The sequence below is a fragment of the Garra rufa genome, chromosome 20 (genome assembly GCF_049309525.1).
Source record: "Garra rufa chromosome 20, GarRuf1.0, whole genome shotgun sequence".
Classification (NCBI taxonomy): Eukaryota; Metazoa; Chordata; class Actinopteri; order Cypriniformes; family Cyprinidae; genus Garra; species Garra rufa.
The window spans coordinates 21,698,728-21,725,143 of NC_133380.1; the positions used below are offsets into that span (position 1 = coordinate 21,698,728).

The following is a 26,416-nucleotide window of genomic DNA, read 5'->3' on the forward strand; positions in this document are numbered from 1 at the left end:
GAATTGCATAATATAAACTTAAAATTTTGACTTTCTTTCTCAGAATTGAGCAATATTAACTCACAATTGTGACTTTTTTCCTCAGAATTGCATAATATGAACTTGCAATTTAGACTTTTTCCTCAGAATTGAGTGATATTAACTCGCAAATGTCTTTTTTTCTCAAAATTGAGTGATAATAACTTGCAATAGTGACTTTTTTCCTCAGAATTGCGTAATATAAACTTACAATTTAGACTTTTTTTTTCCTCAGAATTGAGTGATATTAACTCGCAAATGTCTTTTTTTCTCAAAATTGAGTGATAATAACTTGCAATAGTGACTTTTTTCCTCAGAATTGCGTAATATAAACTTACAATTTAGACTTTTTTTTCCTCAGAATTGAGTGATATTAACTCGCAAATGTCTTTTTTTCTCAAAATTGAGTGATAATAACTTGCAATAGTGACTTTTTTCCTCAGAATTGCGTAATATAAACTTACAATTTAGACTTTTTTTTCCCTCAGAATTGAGTGATATTAACTCGCAAATGTCTTTTTTTTCTCAAAATTGAGTGATAATAACTTGCAATTGTGACTTTTTTCCTCAGAATTGCGTAATATAAACTTACAATTTAGACTTTTTTTCTCAGAATTGTGTGATACAAATTCACAATTGCGAGTTATATATTCTACGACAAATTTGCAATTCTGAGAAATAAAGTAAAAATTGTGAGATATCAACTTTTATAAACTTTTCCCCTCCAAAGTTGACTTTTAAATTCACAATTGTGAGTTTCTCAATTCTGGGAAAAAAAGTCAGAATCGCGTGAAAATCGTCAGAATTGCGGGACAAAAATCTGAATTGTGAGAAAAAAGTTAGTGAGTTTATATCATGCAATTCTGAGAAAAAAAGTTGCAATAACCTTTTTTTATTTTTTAGAATTGCATGAAATAAATGTGCAATTTAGACTTCTCAGAATTTAGTCATATAAACTCGCTATTGTGACCTTTTTCTTTAGAACTGCGTGATATAAACTCACAATTGAGCTTTTTTTCTCAGAATTGACTGATATAAACTTGCAGTTGTGACTTTTTTCTCAGAATTGAGTGATATAAGCTCACAATTTTGACTTTTTCCTCAGAATTGTGTGATATAAACAAAATTTAGACTTTTTATTAGAATTGAGTGATATAAACTTGCAATTGTGACTTTTTTCCCTCAGAATTGCATAATATAAACTTACAATTTAGACTTTTTTTCTCAGAATTGAGTGATATTAACTCGCAATTGTGACTTTTTTCTCAGAATTGTGTGATATAAATTCACAATTGCGAGTTATATATTCTACGACAAATTTGCAATTCTGAAGTTGCAATTCTGAGAAATAAAGTCAGAATTGTGAGATATCAACTTTTATAAACTTTTCCCCTTCAAAGTTGACTTTTTAAATTCACAATTGTGAGTTTCTCAATTCTGGGGAAAAAAGGTCAGAATCGCGTGAAAAAAGTCTGAATTGCGGGAAAAAAGTCTGAAATGTGAGAAAAAAAGTTAGCGAGTTTATATCATGCAATATCATTTATATAGCTATTGTGAGTTTATATCATGCAATTCTGAGAAAAAAAGTTGCAATAACCTTTTTTTTTTTTTTTTTATTCAGTGGTAGTAACTACTGTTACTTTCTGAATAAAAGTAAAATCACAACCAGCATTGAGAAAGAAAAAAAAAATATTTCTAGCAAGTGGCCACCATATTGTATCTGAAAAGAGAAGGGAACAGCTGATATTAGCTGGTTTCTTCATTAAAGCTCTCCTTCAGCATTTTCCAATATCTTGCACTATAGGGACAGTCCGCAAATGTTTAATGGAATAGACAGATGCGTGCACCTACCCACAAAAACACACACACTTGCATGTCAGTTACCTTATAGAGCAATATTTATTGGAAAGACTGCATCTTTTCAGCAGTGTTGAGGACTAAATGGGGGTTTTATATCTTTAAGAGTGTCACCGCTGAGGATAAATTTAAAACAAGTGAAAAAAGCCAAACTGTGTCAGTGTGACATCTGTTCCTGAGAAGTAACAGAAGGAGAGAGAAACAAGGCAGGTGGTCAGAGACATGCATATCCAGCTTAGATTCAGCTTTAATTCACTTACTGGCACTTACATGACATCCCAGGTGGGCTAACACACACAAAACCAGTGGAAGCCTTAAAGCCGACAATGAAAATAAGCGGCTAGGAAAAAAACTACCCGTTTCGATGTACCACTGAAGTTAATCTCTTTCTGTGGCCACAAACACCCTCCACCCTAAACCACGGTTTATTCGGATATCACACACACCCACAAGTAAACGCTTGCACACCTGTTCACAGATGGCTCCAGTCATGGTGACCGGGAAGGGTCTGACGTTACCACGGCCCAGATTCTCCCTCTTTCTCTGATTGCTGAAGAGCTTCAGCTCTCGTTTTTCTTCATCATCCAGGCCGTTACAGTACCGCACCTGCACAACAAGAGCTCAGGTCAGCCAAGTCACATGTAGAAGATGGCACAAAGAAACATACATGCATTCTGAATGCTGACCTTTTCATGTAAGACTCCAAGCTGATCTTACCTCATTGTCATGTGGGGGGAGCTGATGCAGAAGCTGCTTGATGCGATGCTTCTCCCCAGGACTGTTCACGTATGGTACTTTATCCTCCGGCAAAGAGCTGTAATACTGATGTACCTGGAATGACATTGGAAAACAACAGCAGCTTTGAATTACTTTAAATGCAAGTAAACTAAACTAAACTAAAAGTGATGAGTAAAAAAAATAAAAAATAAAATGAAAAACAAAATAAAAAAGCTTTAATTACTTTTACTTTAATTACACCCATTAAAGTAATTTAAAGTGGTGTGAGTAAAATAAAAAAAGATTTTAATTACTTTGATGCAAATAAAAAATAAAAGAAATAAAAGCTTTAAATTACGAAAAAAAATGAAATAAAAAAGCTTTAAATAACGGAGTAATGCAAGCAAAATAAAATAAAATAATACAAATAAAATAAAATAGAATAGAATAAAAAACAAAATAAAAGATTTAAATTACTTTGAGTGGTGTGAGTAAAATAAAACTTATTAAAATAAAATTTTAAATAAAATAAAGCTTTTAAGTATTTTAATTGATACAAGTAAAATAAAATAAAATAAAAATACATAAATAAAAGCTTTAAATTACTTTGAGTGGTGTGAGTAAATTAAAATTAATTAAAATAACATTTAATTTTTTTTTTAAAAGTTTAAAATTATTTTGAGTGATGCAAGTAAAATAAAATAAAAGCTTTAAATTACGAAAAAAAATGAAATAAAAAAAGCTTTAAATAACTGAGTAATGCAAGCAAAATAAAATAAAATAATACAAATAAAATAGAATAGAATAAAAAAACAAAATAAAAGCTTTAAATTACTTTGAGTGGTGTGTATGGAAGCCCGTTTCCTCCAGGTCAGAAAAAAATCCATGCCTTAAAAAGTCGAAATTATGACATACTTAAGTCATTTCATTCATTTCACTCTTTTTTTCCATTAAGCCACCCCCAATTTATTAATAAGGTGTGTAGCTACTGAACTTGGAGCTCCAAACAGTTTTAAGTCAAGGTAATTCGTTCTGGAATGTCCCGTTTATCATTAGAACACTCCTGGAAACGGAACTTCAAAGGCGTATGGCGAATCATGATTGAAAACGGAAAGCGTGAAGTGGTCATGTGATCAATGTGTTTAAGTCATAATTTCGACTTTTTATCTCATAATTTCGACTTGTTAAGTCATAATTTCGACTTGTTAAGTCATAATTTCGACTTTTTATCTCGTAATTATGACTTAAGTATGTCATAATTTCGACTTTTTAAGGCATGGATTTTTTTCTGACCTGGCGGAAACGGGCTTCCATAGGTGTGAGTAAATTAAAATGAATTAAAATAACATTTAAAATAAAATTAAAAAGTTTAAAATTATTTTGAGTGATGCAAGTAAAATAAAATAATAAAATTAAAAAAATGTTAATTACTAAACTTACTTAAAATACTTTAAATTACTTTGAGTGGTGTGAGTAAAATAAAACTTATTAAAATAAAATTTTAAATAAAATAAAGCTTTTAAGTATTTTAATTGATACAAGTAAAATAAAATAAAATAAAAATACATAAATAAAAGCTTTAAATTACTTTGAGTGGTGTGAGTAAATTAAAATTAATTAAAATAACATTTACATTTTTTTTAAAAAAAGTTTAAAATTATTTTGAGTGATGCAAGTAAAATAAAATAAAAGCTTTAAATTACGGAAAAAAAAATGAAATAAAGCTTTAAATAACTGAGTAATGCAAGCAAAATAAAATAAAATACTACAAATAAAATAGAATAGAATAAAAAACAAAATAAAAGCTTTAAATTACTTTGAGTGGTGTGAGTAAATTAAAATGAATTAAAATAACATTTAAAATAAAATTAAAAAGTTTAAAATTATTTTGAGTGATGCAAGTAAAATAAAAGCTTTAAATTACGAAAAAAAATGAAATAAAAAAGCTTTAAATAACCGAGTAATGCAAGCAAAATAAAATTAAAATAAAGCTTTGAATTACTTTGAGTGATGCAAGTAAAATAAAATAATAAAATAAAAAAAATGTTAATTACTAAACTTACTTAAAATACTTTAAATTACTTTGAGTGGTGTGAGTAAAATAAAATAAATTAAAATAAAATTTAAATATAAAATAAAATACTTTAAATTACTTTGAGTGATGTGAGAAAAATTAAATAAAAATAAATTAAAATGATTAATTATATGAATACAATATTGTTTACATTTTTGTGATGCTTGGGTGACAAAGTCACACACACGCATGGGTAAATTACTTCAATATAATTAATGTTAGTAAATAAATAATACATTTAAAAATATAATGGATTATTAAATAAAAAAACTGATTTAAAAAAAGCAATATTAAAAAAAAGCACCAGCAGGTTTAAAAGCAGCAAAGTTTTATTTTAACAGATATTTAATCAAACACTTGGATTGACTTTGGTGCTTGGGTAAATTAATAAATAAATAAATAAATAAATAAATAATTTTATTATGAAAATGAATTAATCACAACATGTTTTTACATCGTTTGCTAATTAAACACTATTATTATTATTGAAATAAATACAATTTAAAACAAATTGAGGGCAATCAAGTCTTGTTTTCACACGGTTTGTTAATCAAACACTTGGATTTTGGCACTTGGGTGACAAAGTCACAAACACAGGGGTGGAATTTCTAGATCCCTGTTGTTGTTAACCCTTCCCCCCATTTCGCCCAGTGTCCTTGCCTTTCACACACAACTATAACAGTCAGAGTGATTTATGGATGAGCAATACATGAGTTAATGGAATCGGCCCCCCAGACGTGCTTATATGGAGGACCCTTTATCTCTAGATAATAAGATGTATGTCCAAAGCTCATCCCAATGTAATTAACCATATGAGCTTTACATTTTTGGATGAAAATGGACATTATCACAGTTGTCTAATTAACATAATGAAATTGAAGTATAATTACAATCACACATTTCATTTTATAATTGGCCAAATTATGAGAACACAAGTCTACATTACACAATAATATAATTGTCTGTTGACTCGTGGTTAGAGTGTTTTTGGAAAGCAGACTTAGTGGAATCCAGTGAGGAGTGAGGAGCCATAATAAGGTCCTGCTGCCTCAGACCACCCATCCAAACCTATTACACAGATCTGATGACCTAATGGCTTAATCTGATATATAGCGATGGCCATCTGCCTCCGTCAGAAATAAGACACAGTGCTGAAGAGCAACTAAGAACTGGAAAAAATTGAATCTGAAATAAAACACATGCAAGCAGCATTTTTCACTATGACTGAACATAGCTGCAACAACAGTGTTAATCTAACTCAATCTACTAAAATATAGTTCTCTAAATAGTATTTTTAAGCTAAAATAATAAAATATATGTGCAAGTATTTATTCTAGGTTCTTGCTGGCCATTCCCGCAGAACAAGTCTTTGTGTCTAAAACGCAAATTTCTGAATTTCGGTCAATTTAAACCTGATTGGTTGGTTGGTTCTAGTCACGATTGGAAAAAACAAGTGGCCGTGTGTCACTTTTATTGAAATAACGAACTTGAGCGTGAAAAATATGTGAAGAGCCCCTAAAACTACATAAAAAAATAACGCTAAATAGAAACTATAATCAGCTTGTGGAAATAACTATAATCTACCCGAAGGGATCTGGCAACTTCATTTTCTTCTTCATCGCTTCTTTTATGAGCGCACTTGCTGCGCGTCCACATTTTAAATAACGAACTTGACCGCAAAAGAAGCTACATGTGAACAGCTTCTAAAACTGCATAAAGAAAAAAAAAACTTAAATAAAAATGTGGGATTAACTACAAGCTGCAAGGAAGGGATCTGGCAACCCGCCTTGGTGTCAAGGGATTTGGCAACAGCATTTTCTTCTGTGTCGCTTCTATTATAAGTGCGCTTGCTGCACGTCTACATTTAAAAACAACAAACTTGAGCGCACAAAAGCGATATGTGAACAGCCTCTAAAACTACATAAATAAAAAATTAAGATAAATAGAAATGTTTGAAAATAAAAAATAATTAAAAATGACAAAACACCTAAGAAAATGACTTAACTAAAATGAAAAATGTTAATACTGTAATAGTACAAAAAATGTAATAAATAAAATAGCACTGCTGCAAAAACAGTGATATTCATCTTGATGCCCAAAAGTCTCTCAATGTTTGCGCTTGCTCTTTTTCATTCCAACTACAGTCAAACCAAAAATTATTCAGACACCAGATATAATTGATATTTTTTTTACTAGTAGGTGCAGGACACTACAGTTCATTTATGTAAGTGGGGATACTAAAAGTAAACTGTGACATATTATACCCAAACAATCTTGATACAGTGGAGTACCAGTAAAATTGGGACCAAAAATTTGATTTGACACTTTGATCTGACTGTTTTTGTAACATACCTTACTATCAAAGTTATGAGATTATCAAGATGAATTTGTTCGCTTGAGTTCTTGTCATATTTTATTACCATTTTCTAAACTATAGACAACAAACTGTGATAATGTGAGAAATTTTGAAGGTGTCTGAATAAATTTTGGTTTGACTGTAATTCATTTGTGATTATCGATAAAGATGAATTTGTTCTGACACAAATTGTGTTTAATGCTTGAGTTCTTGTCATATTTTATTACAATTTTCTAAACTACAGTGAATAAATTGAAAATGAGAGACATGTTGAAGGTGTCTGAATAAATTTTGGTTCGACTGTACTTCAGCTATAAATACCATGTGATAAAATTAAGCTACAGAAGAAAAAAAAAACGTGCCACTAGTGTACAATTATTAAACATTTGCCTTTAACTTTTTCCCTGCCATTGACAGAATTTTCCGTAATTTATGTGACACTGCTTTCCCAGCATTTTCCAGTTTTCAGTGTTTTCACTGGTGCACATACGAAGTGCTATTACACATCTTCTGAAAGAGAACTGAACGTCTTGATCAAAACACGGCAAACCACCAAACATAAATAATTATATAAATCTAAACTGCCTAACGTTACCGAATTAAAGGAACACTCCACTTTTTTTGGAAATAGGCTCATTCTCCAACTCCCCCCGAGTTAATAAATTGAGTTTTACAGTTTTGAAATCCATTCAGCCGTTCTCCTGTTCTGGCGATATCACTTTTAGCATAGCTTAGCATAGATTATTGAATCCTATTAGACCAATAGCATCACGTTCAAAAATGACCAACGAGTTTCCATATTTGTCCTATTTAAAACTTGACTCTTCTGTAGTTATATCGTGTGCTAAGACCGGTGGAAATGCAAAGCTTCAATTTTCTAGGCCAATAAGATTAGGAACTACACTTCCATTCCGGCGTAATAGTCAAGGAAGTTTGCTGCCGTAATAAGGCTGAAGCAGGAGCAGTAATACCACGCAGCACATGTGCAAATGCTAAACTAGCTGGGAACTCATTTCTGATAATACTCCGCCTGCTTCGGCCATATTACGGCAGCAAACTTCCTTGACTATTACGCCGGAATGGAAGTGTAGTTCCTAATCTTATCAGCCTAGAAACTCGCAGCTTTGCATTTCCACCGGTCTTAGTACACGATATAACTACAAAAGAGTCAAGTTTTAAATACAACAAATATGGAAACTCGTTGGACATTTTTGAACGCGATGCTATTGGTCTAATAGGATTCAATGATCTATGCTAAGCTATGCTAAAAGTGATATCGCCAGAACAGGAGAACGGCTGAATGGATTTCAAAACGGTAAAAATCAACTTATTAACTCAGGGGGAGTTGGAGAATGAGCTTATTTCCAAAAAAAGTGGAGTGTTCCTTTAAATGATGATCTAGTGGTATAGGACCGAGCAGGCTTTGGTGGTGTTGATGGAAGTAATCTATTCCATCTATGTTTTGGATCCAGACATATTCTTTGAAAAAACATGATTTTCTCAGCTTTTTCTTTAAAACGTTGATTTTTGATGAAACGTACCTAAATCAAGTGTTAATAAAAACGGAATTCGTGCATATTCAGATATTCAAACAACAAAACTTTCTGGGGGCTGATCAAAAATGTTGGCGGTTAAAAAAAAAAAAAAAAGACACGAATGTGGTATTACTCAACGCTGCCTGTATTTTTACAGAGCAGTGTGAACGACTGATATGTAAAGACACAGATGAAATACGGTTCATCTCAGAGTCCCATCAAAAAAGTGTTTTTACAAGAAGCGGGAAACATTTGGGATACATTCTGAAACAAAATCATCAGCTTCTTCGGTGAGGCGTGGGATTTGTTTTCAGAGGTCTGTTCATGTCCGGTGTTTAATGCCTCCCTGTAATAAGGAGCTGTCTCTTTAAACGAGCTGATGGCTCTTCTGTTGCTTGTGTTGGCCGGTACAGTGTCAGCAAGGGGTTTCTGAAGGACTCGTGTAGAGGTTCTTTTGGGATAGCTGAAAATTTCACGAAACACCAACTGTGGTCTGGTCCCGGTAAATTACAGTGCAGACATCCAACAATAACAGACTCCCCGGGCCAGCAAAAGAACTGTTGTGACGCAGCGATCAGAAGGACATGGACCCAGAGCCCAAAGCTCTCACACAGAGGAACAGCTTGTGGAAATAACTATAATCAGCAGGAAGGGATCTGGCAACCCGCCCTGGTGTCAAGGGATCTGGCAACTGCATTTTGCGTCAGCCAGAGCGAGGGTGAACAAAACGCAAAAGCTCTTGATTTGAGGGCAAACTAACCAGAGCCTAAACAGCTGTTTTCCATTGAATAAATAAAGGCAATGCATCAGAGAAAGAGGGCATAGCATACGCTGGATGACACAGTAAATATGCACCATAATTTGTTGATGGAAAAAACATTTAATTCAAGTTATTTGAACAATAATCAAGTTGTAATTGAACTGGCTACACATGCTCTTGATTCGATTCCAATTATTTAAGTAGTAATATGCATTTTGCTTACATATGAAAGAAATTCTCTCTTAAGGCAGTGTTTCACTGACTCAAACTAGTGACTCATATTTTTATATTTTTATTAAAAGAACCAGTTTTTAAGATTATTTTGTATCAGGCATCCTGCAACACTGGTTACGCTGTTTATTTTTGATTCGCTGAAACGAACTGGCTTATAAGAGTCATGTGCTTGTAAATTGGACTACACTGATCACACAGTATGTCTTTGATTCACTGAAAAGAATCAGTTCATAAAAGTCATTTGTTATGGAAAACAAGCTACACTACTTGTACAGTATCTTTTTTTATTTTTTATAAAAATAACTAGCTTATAAGAGTTATTTGTTCGGGAATCAGACTACAATGGTTACCGGAAATATTTGTGTATGCAGCCCTTCTGGTCTATACAGCAAATATAACAGTATACTTAAGAAAAGAAGAAAAAGCAAGTGGAGCTGCTTAGATGACTCAAAATGATGGGCCAATACATGTCTTAACAGCTAATTGGATTACTCGACTAATTCCAATCATGTGAACATTTGCAAATGCACGTGAGCTTCAGAGATGTTTGGAAACAAAGAGTTTCTTCACTGCAAGGACCACTCTTTAAAATATTTGGTGGACGATGACTTTTGCCTTTATGTTCATACTTGAACATGAATCTGGTGAACATGAATCTACAAATGAATCTGGTAATCAGTTTCTAGATAGCCCAGCTAAAGCAAAACATGTTTTCTTGTTTTAAAACAGATCCCAAATGTTCCGAAATGCACAGCAGAGCTGCCATCTTATCTTATTATGGATGTGGATGGCCTAAATTTCCACTCTATGTCTAAGCAAAGCTAATTTGTCATGGCCTGAGGTAATCACTGTCTCTGGGTGAAACTGCAGACACCAGCTTTCAAAGCACAGAGAAAGGCATAATTAATAGCTTGCTAATAACATGCATGGACACCGAGTTCTTGTATCCCAGCAACTTCCTCCCATCCATCTGCCTGAGCGGTGAAAAACTGCTGGTATTGACTTAAACCAGAGCCTCTACAAACCGAGGGCTCTTGGAATATAGCCTAGAGAACCATTTATCAGTACATCTAGGAGCCTGAACTATACATACACTGACTACCATCATTTTTAGTATTTATAATAAACATAAGATGATAAAAAGGCTTCATATCAGTTTAATGTCAACCATCAATTTTGTTTTCTAGATAAGATCATTCAGGCAGGCAAATGTGAATATATATATATATATATATATATATATATATATATAGACCCGTTTTGCGGTTGCATTAACGAGACTTTAGTTCATCAAGAAAATGAAACTCGCATCTATAAATGATTTCACTGGCCCATAAAGAGTTCTACACACACGCCAGTGCCTAATAAACCCCATACACCAAGCCAAGAATTGCTATAGTAACAAAAATCAGTACAGCAGAAATGAGAGATCATAAAGAGACATTCATCTCAAAGGTGTTCGAATTCTGAACGTTTAAAACCTTGTCAAAATTTCACACAGAATGCCTGAATGCTTCTTTAAACATCCAAATGAAAGTAAAAACCACATTGTTAAACTGCAATTACACACTACCATTCAAACATTTGGGGTCAGTAAGTGTTTTGATTCTTTTATGCTCACCAAGGCTGCATTTTGAATTTGGAAATGCAGTAAGAACAGTAATATTGTGAAACAGTATTACAATTTAAAATATTTTTATTCCTATCATGACAACTGTCGGAAGATTTTATTATGGTAATGGATATGACAATGTTAATGTATTTGGTCTTGGTGGAATAGATCTGCTATGCTACTTAATTGCTGCTGTTGGTTATAGCTATTGTTGATGCAAAGCAAGTACGAGAACTTGATACTGCCAATACATTCGGTGATACAGTTCTGTGAGTATTTAAGACATACTGCTCCTGCACAAATAGCATATATAATAACCTGTAGCAGATCTATACAGGTGGAGCTGGGGAGGTGGAGGGTGTCAAAGGAACTCTGAAGGCGCACTGCAAAATGCTCTAGTGAATGCTAACCTGCTATTTAAATGTAGAGCAGCAAGCTCATTGGCTGCATTTGCAATATGAACCAATAAGCTTGTGCCAAGTAGTTTAATGATGTTAATATCATTAGTTTGCGGTAAGGACCCATCAGCCTGCACCATCTAGAGTTTCACAGAACTTGGCATTTTAACATTTTTTTTATGGCAAAGCTGAAATTTCAGCAGTGATTACTCCAGTCTTCAGTGTCACATGATCCCTCAGAAATCATTATTATGCTGATTTTCTGCCCAAGAAGCATTTATTTTTAGGATTCTTTGTTATAAAAGTAGAAAGTTCAAACATTTTACTAGGGCTGCCCCCTAATAGTCGACTAATTGTTAGTCAGCGAGAAGAGGCTTGTTCGATTAAATTTTATTAGTCATGTATTCACAGTAAAAAAAAATCCACAGGAAGTGGCGAAGTCACGTAGTCTGTGATGCACAGATTATTAACGGCTGGTCTATGTGGTAATATAGTACATCAGCAGGACATCCAGACACTCACCTATCATTCACTGACCTCAAATATGGCTTTTAATCTGAAAGATGTAGTAGCAACTTTACAGGGCAGCTCAATAATGTTAACCTAGAAAAATGTGCATGACTGAAGTTTCTGTGCGGAGTGTGGAAGCTGAATAGTTGTGCGCTCACCACATGACAAATGGAGGTGCCGGTGCAATCATTTGCTCTTAAAACATTTTTGGTCATACAGATAAAAGTAATACGTCTTTCGAATCTGTAAAGACTATGTTTACTTGTGTGCACTCACTATAACAACAAAACATTGTGCTTTCGTAAAATAATAAAAGCAACAGGATGCGCTTTCTGTCGTCTCATTCTCTGTGAACTTGAGCACAAAACTTTGAAACTCTGTGTATACTTGCCTTACAGACATGAAAAATATATCTATAGAGAGTGAAATGTCTACTTTAACCAATTCAAATAGAAAACAAATATCCTCAGATTATGTAATCCATATGAAACATGCATACAGTCGCATCACTACTATAGAGATGACTGAGTCTGTGTCTTTGACTTCATCTCTTAAACTGAAAACAAGGAAAGCACTAGTTTATCAATAAATTATTAAAACGTTAATGCAGTCTCCTTGCTGTCTTTCCCTGACACATTCATAGTTATTATATCTGCGTGCGCTTGAGCACTTATTAGGCTATGTAGGCAATTAAAGGCTCATTATTATGATTTATATGGTTTATTAATAAACATGCGACTAATGGTCGAGTAATGCTAAAAATGAATGACAACTAATCGACCAGAATAAATGTTTAGTTGAGGGCAGACCTACATTTTACTGTCTTTACGGTCACTTTTGACACATCTTTGCTGAATAAAAGTATCAATTTCTTTCCAAAAAAAACCCCCTAAACTTTTGACGAGTACTGTAAGTCTAATTTACGTACGCATAGGTAAAATGTGTTACCTGTTCAGGTTTGAGTCCAGGCGGCACCCAGGCATACTCCTCCAGAGCACAGCCCGAGTCATCATCGGATGTAGAGTTCCTCTGGAAGTCGTACATCAGCTTGGTCACCGTCTTCTCCATCTCCAGAGGCATGGCGGTCACAACATGCTCCTCACGAGGGCACTTACAGTGGAGACAGATTTTCCTAGAATGGCAAAGAAAATGTCAAATAAAACCATTTAAATAGCACACAATGCATTTGTTCATTTTTAATGGGAATACCTGTTAACACTCATGATTAGTTTAGTTTGGTTAGACTTAAGCACCTTGAATGAACAGTTTCTTCCATCTTCCATAAATGACACTTTACATTAATCTAATTAATATACTGTGTTATAAAAACGAAAATTCTGTCACTAATTACTCAGTTCCAAACCCGTAGACCTTTATTTATCTTCAGAACACAAATTAAGATATAAGATTTCTGACCCTGCATAAACAGCAACACATTTACCATCAAAGACTGACCCGGAAGAGAAGAAATTGTTGAATAAAGTCGTTAATTTTTTTTTTTTTTTTTGTGCATAAAAAATATTCTCATCCACCTTTCTGGACCTTGAGAGTGTCAGTTGCGTTGATGTCTATGCAGGGTCAGAAAGCTCTCAGATTTCATCAGAAATATCTTATTTTGTGTTCCGAAGATGTAGGTCTTACGAGTTTGGAATGACATGAGGGTGAATTCTTTAAGGACAACTTTCTTTTTTGGGTGAGCTATTCCTTTAACAGCAATATTTCCCAATAAAATGTGTTTTTGACACATTAAAACTTCTCAGCTTTTTCAAACAGTAAACTCTTAACACAAAGAATGAGTGATACATAATTTGCTTCGTGCTAATATGTCAAGTTACAATTAAACCTCTCCAACTCTCCCACACAGCTTTTCTCTTTTTATTCTTTTACTTTGTCAATCAACATAGCCACATTTGGTTAGAACCAGGAGCGGCCCAAACATTTCAACAAAAACCCTCAACACGTCCAATGACTCATGTCACGATGAAACACACACTCCACCAGTCAAACACGCAGCGTCTGGTTAGCGTCCAGACAAGCAGACACAGGCGTCAAGCTCTGCCAAAACCACACTTTCTGAGCACGCCAGCCAGTTGGTCAGATTAACTAACCTCTTAGACCAAGGGAAGAGAAAACAAGCCGCCCACTTAGGGCCAATCCCATTAGCACCTTAGAGGCCTGACAGGCTGTAAGGTGTCAAAGACAGACACCGGCCAGTAACACAATGATTGACTGACGTTTTCACATCGGCCAGATGGTTAACTTAAGGACATGTTGCATCTATAGAATCATCTACGTCAAAGAACTCTAGTTGCTATGGAAGCAAGACGGGAAAAAAAAAAAAAAAGTATGTTGGTTCAGTTTAAGCCATCAGCAGATCTGTGTCATCATGCATCTATTGTCCTAAGGATATAAAGAGTGAGTCATGCTATTTCTTCTACAAGCTCGCAATTTGACATCAAGCGCATTAACAAGCAGTTAAATGTAAGATTTCATTCAGATTAAAGTAATTATTTGTCTTTTCAAAATGTCATGTACTTTAGTCCGACAGAAATCACACCAATCCTGTTTTTGTTGTCTGACTAACAGACCTAGTAATGCAATTGCAGCTTGGCTTTATCCAGCATACATATATGGCCTTGGCATTGCATATTTGCTTCAAAAGACAGAGGTGACAAGCAACAATTTAGGAATGTAATTCTTGCTACAAATATTCAATTACTCACTGTGTCATATATATGACATGAATACAAATTTAACATCATAACATCCTTACTGTCACTTTTGATCAATTTAATGCACCCTTGGTCAATAAAAGTGATAGTTTTTCAAAAAAGTACATACATTTGAATGGTAGCATGCAATTCCTTTTACATGAAGTTTATATCTTATTATTAAAGTTTCCAGCAGTGACTGTATTCATTTGAGAATGTCATTTCATATTAGTTGAGTCTCTATGGTATTTCAATATGACCATACAAAGAGTGCAAATTACTTTACTTTTGTTAAACATCCCATCTGCATTTTATTTACGAACAAATTCTGTATTTTGTCCCTCAGGGAAAGTTTCTCTATGATAGCGTGCAGACAACAACCAACCTCAGGTGTCTCATTATAACGGCCAATTTAATAACATTAAAGCCACAATGTAACAGAAGAAACAACTGATGCTTCTGTGTCGTGACAGATCCCAGGAAATTGTATTATTTAGAGAAAAAAAGAAGCAGGGAGTTGATTCTTTCCATTGATTGTCGATTTGGAGGCAGATTTTAATGTGAGCTTGCAGTCTGTAAGGGTTTTTATGTGGACAAAAAAAATTGAGAAGTCTACCGTTTCACCAGAAGATCGAGTTAAAAGCATGGATGAATGTTTACAATAAGATAAATAACTTACATTTACAAAAAGGGTTTTCATTTAGTGCGGACTATATTAGAGTTTTTCACGACGCGTCATCAATTGGCAGCACTGAACGTAAACAATGCCACTAAACCGAACGAAGCTTGCATATTTTGCTGATTATTGCTGCTGAAAATGGTCCATTATTGTCATGTTTTGGGCTGTACTAATCGGTCGGACAGGGAAAAACATTTGGAGTACTATAGACTGCCAAAAGTTATAACAAATCAAGGAGAAGAGTGCAAACAAACAGTCTGAGGAACAAAAGGCATTTGTGGTTGGCCAAACTGAACCAGGATTTCCAGGGCGAGAATCTTGACAGCATTCGTGTTTGTTCTTATCATTTCTGGTCAGGTAGGTGAAATATTAGGCTATATCTTAATTAATTCTGCTTGTACGTATCTCTCTACCACCTATTAACTTACTAAGCCCTTCTCTATATGATTTAGCAGCTTCCATATTTTTTCTCCATGGTTTAGACAGGATAAATTAGCAGAACAACATATTCAGTAGTACTTTAACCGTTCAATCCATGCTGTTGTTTACATCTGAGTATCACCAGTATGGCCACACATCCTGGTAATTGACCAAACTGTAAAAATGCCAAATAACATTCCAGTAAAATAAAACTTGAAAGAAAAACAAATTCCTTGGCATCAAGGATGGGGTACTTACTAATGGGGGCTATACGGGTACTTAAGACAAAAAAAGGGCTGGGAAACAATGGCCTGGAACACAATAGTTCACATATAAATATTTAAGATAAAGGAAACAGGAAAGTGCTTTAAAACCTGCAAGAACTTCAAATTGCCTAAAAGCATCAGAATGAAAGCCTCAGAGTAGATAGGAGGTTCTGTAGGAGGTAACGGTGAGCAGACTTATATATAAGCCATGCAGCTGGTCTCTCTGCAGTTCCGACACCCTTGAGCAAGGACAATTCACCTGCATTACTTGAGGGTGGCAACTTCACAACTCGCATTAATATTGAACACTCACAGGAACACAGAGGCCCTCACAAACTGTCCGTGTGAATCTGTGATTACCAAAAACTGTTGAGACTCTCTCCCACACTGGAGAACATATCAACTAAAGGGCAGAAAACAAAACCAGAAAACAGAAAGGAATCAATCTGGCACTGGGAAGCGCAGTGTTCTGCCAGAACATTTTAAGTGGTCATAATGCATGCATATCTGGAAAGGATGAATCAATTTCTGGGATTACTATAAAAGAGTTCCTTAGAGATGCAGGTCTGGTCCAGATAAATGAACTGGACAAAAATGAGGTCAGCGTAACTCCCTTTTCAACCACACAGACAGGATCAAGTGAAACCGCTTCCATGTTTTGACATGCATCACACATGACTGCAAATTCCAGGCTCGATACCACTCCACGGTCCATCGATAATGCTCTTCCAATCATCTAAATGTGATTTGAATTAAAAAGGGTGCTGGGTTGCAACTATCCATGCTGATTTCATTACAAACGTCATGCTAAAACCAAGTCAATGTGATCTGCAAGCCTGCACTGAGAGCCTTTAGAAAGGATTTGTCCTACATAGCAAATATGGAAGACTGGGAATGTAATCTAGGGATGACACAGAAGGTTGTTATGCCCCTGAGGCATCCAAGCGGAACAGGGTAAATGTGATTTATGATCTGATCGGACAATTGCTTATTGTGGGTTAATCATTGCATTTTTAAATTGTTCAGACAACAACAGATGTGGACTTATTGTTAGCTCCAGGGAAACTTATCCCCTTAAAAACCGGGCCTGTGCCACCACCAGACTATCTCATCTAATTCTTTTTTACAATAGCCTATGGCTAGACACAGTGGCATTGTCATCTTTAATACAACTGTCATTTTAACAAAGTGAACCAGGTCTGCTGTAGCCAGGGATACTATAGTTAACTAAACCTAAAACCATAAAAAACTAAATAAACATTAACTGAAATAATAGAAAAAAGTAATAAGCAGCACTTTATCAAATTGAAATGAGCATAAAAAATAAAAAGTCAAAACATCATAGTATTCCAATGATGGTAAAAAACACTGAATGTAGCTTTTGCAAAATTCCAGTCTCTGATGAGGCTCCCAGGCTTTTCCATGCCATCATTCCGGATGAATTAAACAAGCTTTTTAAAGGGCAACACACAGTGGAGAAGCTGGTCACAGCTGGGTGCTACTGAAAACCAATTCACCATCCATTCTCACTCATCTTTTGTGTATATGCAACTGCGCATACTTTTCCCACATGAAACATTGCTCTCTTTTTTTTTTTTGAATCTGTTGATTTCATATTCAGTCATTGTTTTGTGGTATTACCCAAGTTTGTGCTTCAATAATTCAGAACACAAGACAGCTGTATGTACCCTACTAATACATTTTTGAACCTTTATGGCTTTAAAAGCTCACACGATATAAACCCAGACACAAGTAATTGAAACAAGACAACACGCATGACTGATGACCTACTGCTATATGAACTTAGATAAGTAAATCAATTATTCAAAGAAAAAGGAATCAGTCTAATGGAGGGTGCTTCAAATGGACGTTGGGTGCGGGAGGAAGCGATATTGATTTAATCGAAACAGTGCTGTAAAATAAGATGGATACAGCCCAGAGTAACATCCCACTGACAGCGAGCAAGCAAAGCATTTAAACAGTGATGAAAAACCAGAGTCATTCCGCATATCAGTTCTTTTTGGTTACAAAAACTAATATAGCTATTTTTACATTATTGAGTGCATTCAGCGCTGTCCCTAACAGCTGAATTTTTATCCTGCTGTTTCTTAATGCATTGAAGAAACCGTCACACAGCCAGACTGTAACCTTTTATCCATTATGTTTTATTTGTAACATTTCCGACGTTCAACTATTAAAAGTAATTTACCTTTCACCACATTGCGAAAAACAAACCATTTACGACAAAAGCTCTCAAGGCTTGTTCACACCAAAAATTATAACTAGAAGGACAACCTGAACGAAACTCACATTTTGCTGATTATTGCTGCTGAAAAATGGTCAATTATTGACATTTTTTGGGCTGTCCTAATCCGTCCGACCGGAAAAAACATTTGGAGTACTATAGACTGCCAAAAGTTATAACAAATCAAGGAGAAGAGTGCAAAAACAAAAGGCGTTTGTGGTCGGCCAAACTAAACCAGGATTTCCAGGGTGACAATCTTGACAATGTTAGTGTTTGTTGAAATATTGGGCTAATATCTTAAATTAATACTCCTTGTATGCATCTTTACAACCCATTAACTTCAGTTTTGTCAAAATATTGCACCCTTTCCTACTTACAAAGTCCTTCTTTATCAATTTAGCAGCTTCCACACATTTTCCCCCATGGTTTAGACAGCATAAATTAGCAGAACAATGTGTTCAGTTGTACATTAGTGGTGTAACCCATGCTGTTGTTTACATCTGAATATCGCCAATATGGCCGCGCATCCATAACTGACCAAATCGTGATGTTAGTGCAAACCGTCTATAAGGTTCTGGGGCCGGTTGCACCAGCTGTGCGTAAATGACAACTTAGCCTAGTTGCGACGTAAATGGATACTAAGTTACAACTTACGCACTACTAAATATTTTTGCGTTGCACCATTAAACTTAGTTTCAACATAACTCTACGTATAAACTAAATATTTACGGAAGCGTCTGGTCAGGAATAACGGTTGGAATAAAATAGCAGACTGAGTGAACTGCATCAATATGCTCTTTTTTTAACCGACAACCTTCAATCATTTAAACATATATGATGCTGCTGACATTTGCACTCACATACATATTAAGCAAGTGAACAATATGTGAATAAACGTACTCGATTCTTTTTAGCGCGTCTTTAACACCCCATCTACAGTGCGACTCTGTGCAATTTGTGTTGCGCATGTCAGATAAAATAATAAATAAATGGCATTTCTTTTTTTTTTCCTTTTTTTATTGATCCTTATTTATTTGAATTAGTCTCGGAATGTTATTTACAAATGTGACGCTGGACAAAAAAAGCTTACATATAAACTAATGTTATTATTGTTTCGTTTTTAAATGGAAACATGTTTTTATCGTTAGTATATGAGAGGGGAAAGAAGTTAGAATGAAGGATAAATTACAAATCATAGTTCTGCTCGTGTATTTTGAAGGTTTCTATTGGATGATTTAGTGTAAGCGTCATATTATGCGACTACGCATTACTTTATGGAGAGCTTACGAACTACTAGCTAAGTCCTGCCTTACCAACAACTGGTGCAACCAAATAATGTATAGATTTAGTTACAAACTAGCTAGTAGTTACTAGCCTCTAGTGTGGACTTTACGTTCCAATTTTAGTAAGAACTTACCAATGGCTGGTGCAACCCTACCCTGTTTATTAAATTCGCGAACTCCGGTTATCTAGCTGTCCCTTTAAAAACTAGAGTGGATTCTGATTGGCTGTCAATGTTTTATCATTATTTAGCATAGAAAACATTGAAAGTGATTCTAATGCTATCGTCCTAGTGTCCTTATAATTACAGCTGTGGCGTTTACTTTTCGATTTTCAGTGAATTATAGGCTAAAGATTAAAACTTTGTAGTTAGCCTATTAGTTCTTTCTCTGAACGGGCCTTTGCTATTTGCAAGGGCCATCTATTTGCGGCTCACAAGTACGAAATTGACTGTTCAGTTGTTAACTTAAGAACCATTTGGAACGATTGCGTCCGATTCCTGAACCAATCATTAAATCCGGTTCCTTGACTCGGGTCAACCAATTCACCGAAACGATCCGACTCATAAGAACGACTCTATTATAAAGGGGTTTCTTCATAATATGTTATGATCTGCAAACGCGAGTGAGTATGGGATGAGGAAAAACCCTTGTACGAATTCAGCAGCAGCTGCCTATGCTTTCTTTCTCTCCTGGGTATTATTTTCCACTTTGTCCCTTCATGTGTTAATCCAACAAAACACCAGCAAACAAAGGCTTAATCCGACTAACTGGAATAGGTCAACTAGCAACGATTCAGGATACAAGATAACTATAGTGTAAAGTTGTATTCATTTCGGTCTCAGAGTCATTTTCGCAATCTTGTAAAGGTAATCGCCACAAAGGACTGCTCTCTAATAACAGCATTTTAACAGACGCGTAGCTCAGTAACATTAGCCTGACTGGTGAAAACCAGTATCTGCGTGATTTATAAAATTAAGTTTACAGATCAACTTTCTCTGAATATCTCGACCGCATCACGCAGCAAGCATGAATTCAAACTGCACACCCGATTAAAGTAACAGAACGCCACAAACGCTTACCTTTTACCATGAACGAAGCTGAGAGAGTTTGATGTCGTCCGTCGTGAATCGATCACTGAACGCGCTACACATCTCCAGTATAAAAGCGATCAGTTGGCGCACTTTCACTTCTTCACAAACAAGCGCTCGCTTCAATCCGCACGGCTTTGTCAAGCCCTAGTTCGTACAAAGGTATCTTCCAGGAACGACATGCCTTAAACTCTGACGCTTTTGATAACTCATCTACAATAATGCAAAAGCACGAAGCGTCCCCGCAGATCCAGAGCGATTCCCCGTGATAGTTCCACCAGCAGAAGCAGCGGCAGCTTTCGGGGCTTAAAGCCATGAACAGCCTGCGCTTCTCGTCAATAACAGGCTATGAGAGCTCAGTGAACCGTGGCTTGGACTCGACTGGCTCTCTGTTCGCTCTGCCCACTCGAGCTTGTGAATGGTAATGAGCGTCCATGATGTCAGCAAGTCAACGTTCCTACATTAGTTTAATTAGCGACGTGAATAGCTCGTGTTGTTGGAATCATTTACATGCAAATCAGTCACTTTCCCTCCAACTGTAAAGACCCCAGGCAATACACGCATGTCTCGAGGCAAAAAGTAACTGAGGAGGGGAAAGAACACCGTTTATATGTAAATGATGTAGTACCATACCTTCAGAGGTTTTGTAATCTTTATAATATATATATATATATATATATATTTTTTTTTCCTGATGCCAGTGTTTTGTCTTTTAAATTTATAGGACACTTTTTAAAATATAAAGTTATAATTAGGCTATATTATGTGTGTGTGCGTATTGTGGTATATACATTTACATTTTCTATAAATATAAAAACAAATTTGAAACAAATAAGAGTGTTTTGACGACACGTCATCAATCGGCCATATTGGCACCACTGAACGTAAAAACAGTGCCACTGAATCGAATGAAACTGGCATATTTGCTGATTATTTCAGCTGAAAATGGTCAGTTATTGTCATGTTTTGGGCTGCACCAATCTGTCTGACCGGGAAAAACATTTGGAGTACTATAGACTACCAAAAGTTATAACAAATCAAGGAAAAGAGTACAAAAACTGTCTGAGGAACAAAAGGCGTTTGTTGACCAAACCAGGATTTCCAGAGCAATAATCTTGACAACATTCGTGTTTGTTCTTATCATTTCTGGTCAGGTAGGGTAAAATATAAGGCTAGTATTTTAATTAATACTGCTTGTATGTATCTTTACCACCTATTAACTTTAGTTTGTCAAAATATTGTGCATTTTCTTGCATACTAAGTCCTTCTCTATACGATTTAGCAGCTTCCACACATTTTTTCCATGGTTTAGACAGCATAAATTAGCTGTATTTAGTATTCAGTAGTACATTACCGGCCATACATAAACATTTATTTATTTATTTTTTTTTGCATTATATGTGACCATGGACCACAAAACCAGTCATAAGTATAATTGGTATATTTGTAGCAATAGCCAAAAATACATTGTATGGGTCAAAATGATACATTTTTCTTTTATGCCAAAAATCATTAGGATATTAAGTAAAGATCATGTTCCATGAAGATATCTTGTAAATTTCCTACCTTAAATATATCAAAACTTAATTTTTGATTAGTAATATGCATTGCGAAGAACTTAATTTGGACAACCTTAAAGGAAATTTCTCAATATTTAGATTTTTTTTGCAGATTCCAGATTTTCAAATAGCTGTATCTCAGCCAAATATCGTCCTTTCCTATAACCATACATCAGCGAAAAGCTTATTTATTCACCAGCTTTGAGATGATGTGTAAATCTCAATTTTGAAAAAAAAAAAAAAATAATAAAATTACCCTTATGACTGGTTTATATATATACACACCATTAATATAGGCTTTTTTTGGGATTAGTGATTTTTCCCAATACAATCGAGCACATCTGAACATATCTCATAGAACTTTATGCATAAAAATTATGTATAGTTTGCAAGATTCAAGGTGTGCCGTTATTTACCCAATGACACATTTCACTATACGCTCCCTTTATTCGAAATCTCCTAGTGAGTCAAAGACCACCAAAACCAACACAGAGCATTCTAGACGATGCTTAACAGCATGAGCAACGCCTGGTTGGGTAAATCAATACCCCATCAGAAGCCTTCTCACAACACCAGGTCACAACAAAGAGAAAAAACGAAATTCGACAACAGCGGTTAAATTACTTAATAAAACGTCTATAAATCTGTTTGAATGCAGCTGGCTCTTTAACTTCCAGGTGGCTTAAATCTTCGTCGGTGTGGATGTGCATCCATCTGAAAGAAGGGTAGCTATCTCTTATTGGACTGTGCTTCTCATTTCAACCTGAGCCAAACCCCTACACACGCACTAGTATCAATTACCCCCGTCCCAGTGCTTTAGGCTTTGGAGTAACACGCACTGACAGCCACTCTGTTCCCCACAGCCACAAGCTCACTGACATGCCTGGCCACAAGCCTACGCTGCTATTGAAATCCAGCAAACCCACTGCTCTCCAGATCATGAGGCTGATTGGCTTCTTTTATGATGGCATTTATAGGTGTGTGCTAAATCACAGTATTCTGCCTGTCTGACATAACAACACAATACAGACTCAAGTGCAGTTGAAAGCATGATGATTTTCCATATAAAAACCTTGAATCATGTGCTACTAAAATATTTTACTTTTATACCAAAGTTATTTTAGTATTATTTATCTATTATTTCAGTTTAGTTAATTTTAAGTTTAGTTATATTTTTTGTAATTTTATCTGTTTTGTCATTTTTATCAGTTAGTGTAGATTTAATTTATATTTTATTAAAGCTTTATTTCAAATAACGTGTTAACTGGAAGCTACCCTGGAAATCCAGAGGTCTCACTAGAGCACAATTTGAATTGTCTCTGCAAGACACTCTGGCATCGAGCAATGATGCACGTTACTGCATTACGTAAGCAGTTCTGGGAACCAATCAAATCGGTGAATCTGATGTAAGCGGGCCAGAGGCGAGCTAAGCTAATGACGACAGCGCTCAGACGTCCGGAATCATTTAATAAACATTGAAAGCTGGCTATAGAAGAACACTAGTTGTTTGAAACGGCTTTGGCCGCTACAATGAACGAGTTAGACTTGGCTTTTCATATAAAAGAGGAACAGAAAACCGCTCTCGAATCGTTCCTTTGCAAGAAGGACGTTTTTGCTGTTTTGCCGACTGGATACGGCAAGAGTTAAATCTATCAGTTAGCTCCGCTGGTAGCTAAGCGTATGGGGCTGTATTGTTGTGATTGGTCGTGGTGTTATCCAATTGCGTGCAGCGAGATTTTCAAATGCATGCTTGCTGCTGCCCCTCGAGTTAGGTCCTTTTCATTGCTCGATGCCAGACCCTTAATCTTAATAGATTAGGGTCTGGATTTTTTCCAGGCTATATGGAAGCCCATTTCCACCACTAAATAAAAAATGGTAATTACGACTTTTTCTCTCATAATCCTGACTTTTTTTCTCGATGTTTGCATCTTTTTTCTAATTTTTTTTCCTCATAATTGCATTATACCAGTGTTTCTCAATCCTGGTCCTGGGGGACCCCTGCTCTGCACATTTTGCATGTCTCCCTTATTTAACACACCCGATTGAGATCATCAGCTCGTTAGTTCAGTTCATGGATCTCTCTCTTAATGAGGTGATAATCTCAATCAGGTGTGTTAAATAAGGGATACATGCAAAATGTGCAGAGCAGGGGTCCCCCAGGACCAGGATTGAGAACCACTGCATTATACTAAGTTGCAGTTGCGAGTTATAAAATCTGTATTGCAAAACAAACTTGCAGTTCTTAGAAATAAACTCACAATTCTAAGAAATAATATCAGAATTGCAAGACACAAACTCACAATTGCAAGTTATAAAGTCAGAATTGCAAGACAAACTTGCAGAATTGCGAGATATAAATGCACAATTCTAACTTTTAACTTCATAACGCAATTGTGAGTTAAGAATTGCGAGGCAAAACTCACAAATGTGAGAAATAATGTGAGTCAGAAGTGCAACTTTATTTCTTAGATTTGTGAGTTTGTTTTGCAATTTTGACTTCATTTCTCAGAATTGCGTGTTTATGTCTTACAATTTTGACTTTTTCTCAGATTTGTGAGTTTGTCTTGGAATTCCAACTTAACTCGCAAAGTCAGAAATGTAAGATACAGACTCACAATTCTGACTTTTTTTCTCAGAATTGCGAGTTTATATTTCGTAATAGTGACTTTTTACTCAGAATTGCAAGTTCATATCTTGTAGTTCTGACTTTATAGTACACAAATGCGAGTTAAGTCAGAACTGTGAGATATAAACTCGAAATTCTGAGAACATAGTGTGTTTTTCCCCCTCAATTAATAACTCACAATTAATAATTTATATCTCATAATTCTGAGAAAGCTAGAATTGCATAAAAAGTCAGAACTGCGAGAGAAAAGTCATAATTGCATTTTTTTTTCTCACAATTCGGACTTTATTTCACTCAACTGTGACTATATCACACAATTCTGACTTATTTTTGCAATTCTAACTTACGTAGAGATACAAACTCGCATTCTCAAGAAAAAAAGTTGAAATTGTGAATTTTTATCTTGCAAATTAGTTTTTTTTCTCACAATTGCGAGTTTATATCACGCAATTCTGAGAAAAAAAAGTCAGAATTGTGAGATAAAAAGTCACAATAACCTTTTTATTTTTATTCAGTGGAAACTTTTGTAGTTACCTCACCATATACATTTTTTTACGTTTTTTACAGTAATTTTACTGTAATATACTGTAAATTTTTTACTGTCAAAATTTAGTTAGTAATTTGAGTGCTTTGATATGAACTTAAGTTAGCTGCCAATACAACATTTCTAATTTTCATTTAGTTTGTTTTTACATCTCATATTTATATTTATTATTATTTTAGCTTTATTTCAAATAACAAAAATGCCTTCATTTAAGTTTTAGTTTACAATAATAGCCATTCTTCATACCGCATGGCAATGAGTGGAAATTTGGTTTTGTTTGAATAAGAAATGCAAAGGTGCAATAAAACGGATGTCGTTTAATTTCGCGAAAGCACCACACCCCCTTTCTCAGCAAAAATGCTGATGGCTATCATTCTAAGTCAACACGAGGGCAGCTGTACAGCTCAAGAGCTGATTGCTGAGGAATGCTTACATCTCTTTTTCTGGTGTGACCTCAGGATGAGATAACCAAATTCCATCTGGGGAATGGGCTTCAAGGAATCAAGGTACAGCAAACCACCTCCTCCGCTTTTAGCGCAAATAGCTGCATTTTTTTTTTTTTTTACTGTAGGCAGTTATGCCTGGATGTTCTTGCATGTCGGGTTGAATTACATGCAAAAAAAAAAAAAAAAGCAGTATAAGTGGTATAAAAAGTGAAATTATTTTTATGGGTTGCAACAGAGAATTTGCTTGAAATTCAATTTGCTTTGGAGTTTTGTTAACTATTTACAGCCAAAGAACGGCAAGAGAAAACAGTCTGTGTAATACATTAAGCTATCCAGAGCGGCATTGGGACCCTGAGCTCCTGTATGACCTTGTGGATTAGCTGGCTATTTCTGCCCCACTTCTTCCACTTTTAAAGGGCTCTTGACTGTACGGAAGTACTGCTGTGCCACATCCATCAAAGCATCAGATTAAAGGGAG

General features: G+C 35.2%; 1 protein-coding gene across 2 annotated transcripts in view; it reads right to left on the minus strand.

The window, feature by feature from the left end:
- The window catches only part of prickle2b (prickle homolog 2b), an 81,440-nt gene that overhangs the window by 13,955 nt on the left and 41,069 nt on the right, over nucleotides 1–26,416 (minus strand). The window contains exons 1-4 of one of the 2 annotated variants that reach the window (XM_073825687.1): nucleotides 20,755–21,175; nucleotides 13,020–13,203; nucleotides 2,593–2,706; nucleotides 2,344–2,481 (exon numbers count right to left, since the gene is read on the minus strand). In XM_073825687.1, the coding sequence (XP_073681788.1) occupies nucleotides 2,344–2,481; nucleotides 2,593–2,706; nucleotides 13,020–13,151 (384 nt within the window). In that variant the 5' untranslated portion in view covers nucleotides 13,152–13,203; nucleotides 20,755–21,175. Of the gene's footprint in view, nucleotides 1–2,343; nucleotides 2,482–2,592; nucleotides 2,707–13,019; nucleotides 13,204–20,754; nucleotides 21,176–26,416 lie in introns of those variants that run through there. The other variant, XM_073825688.1, reaches the window with a different exon arrangement.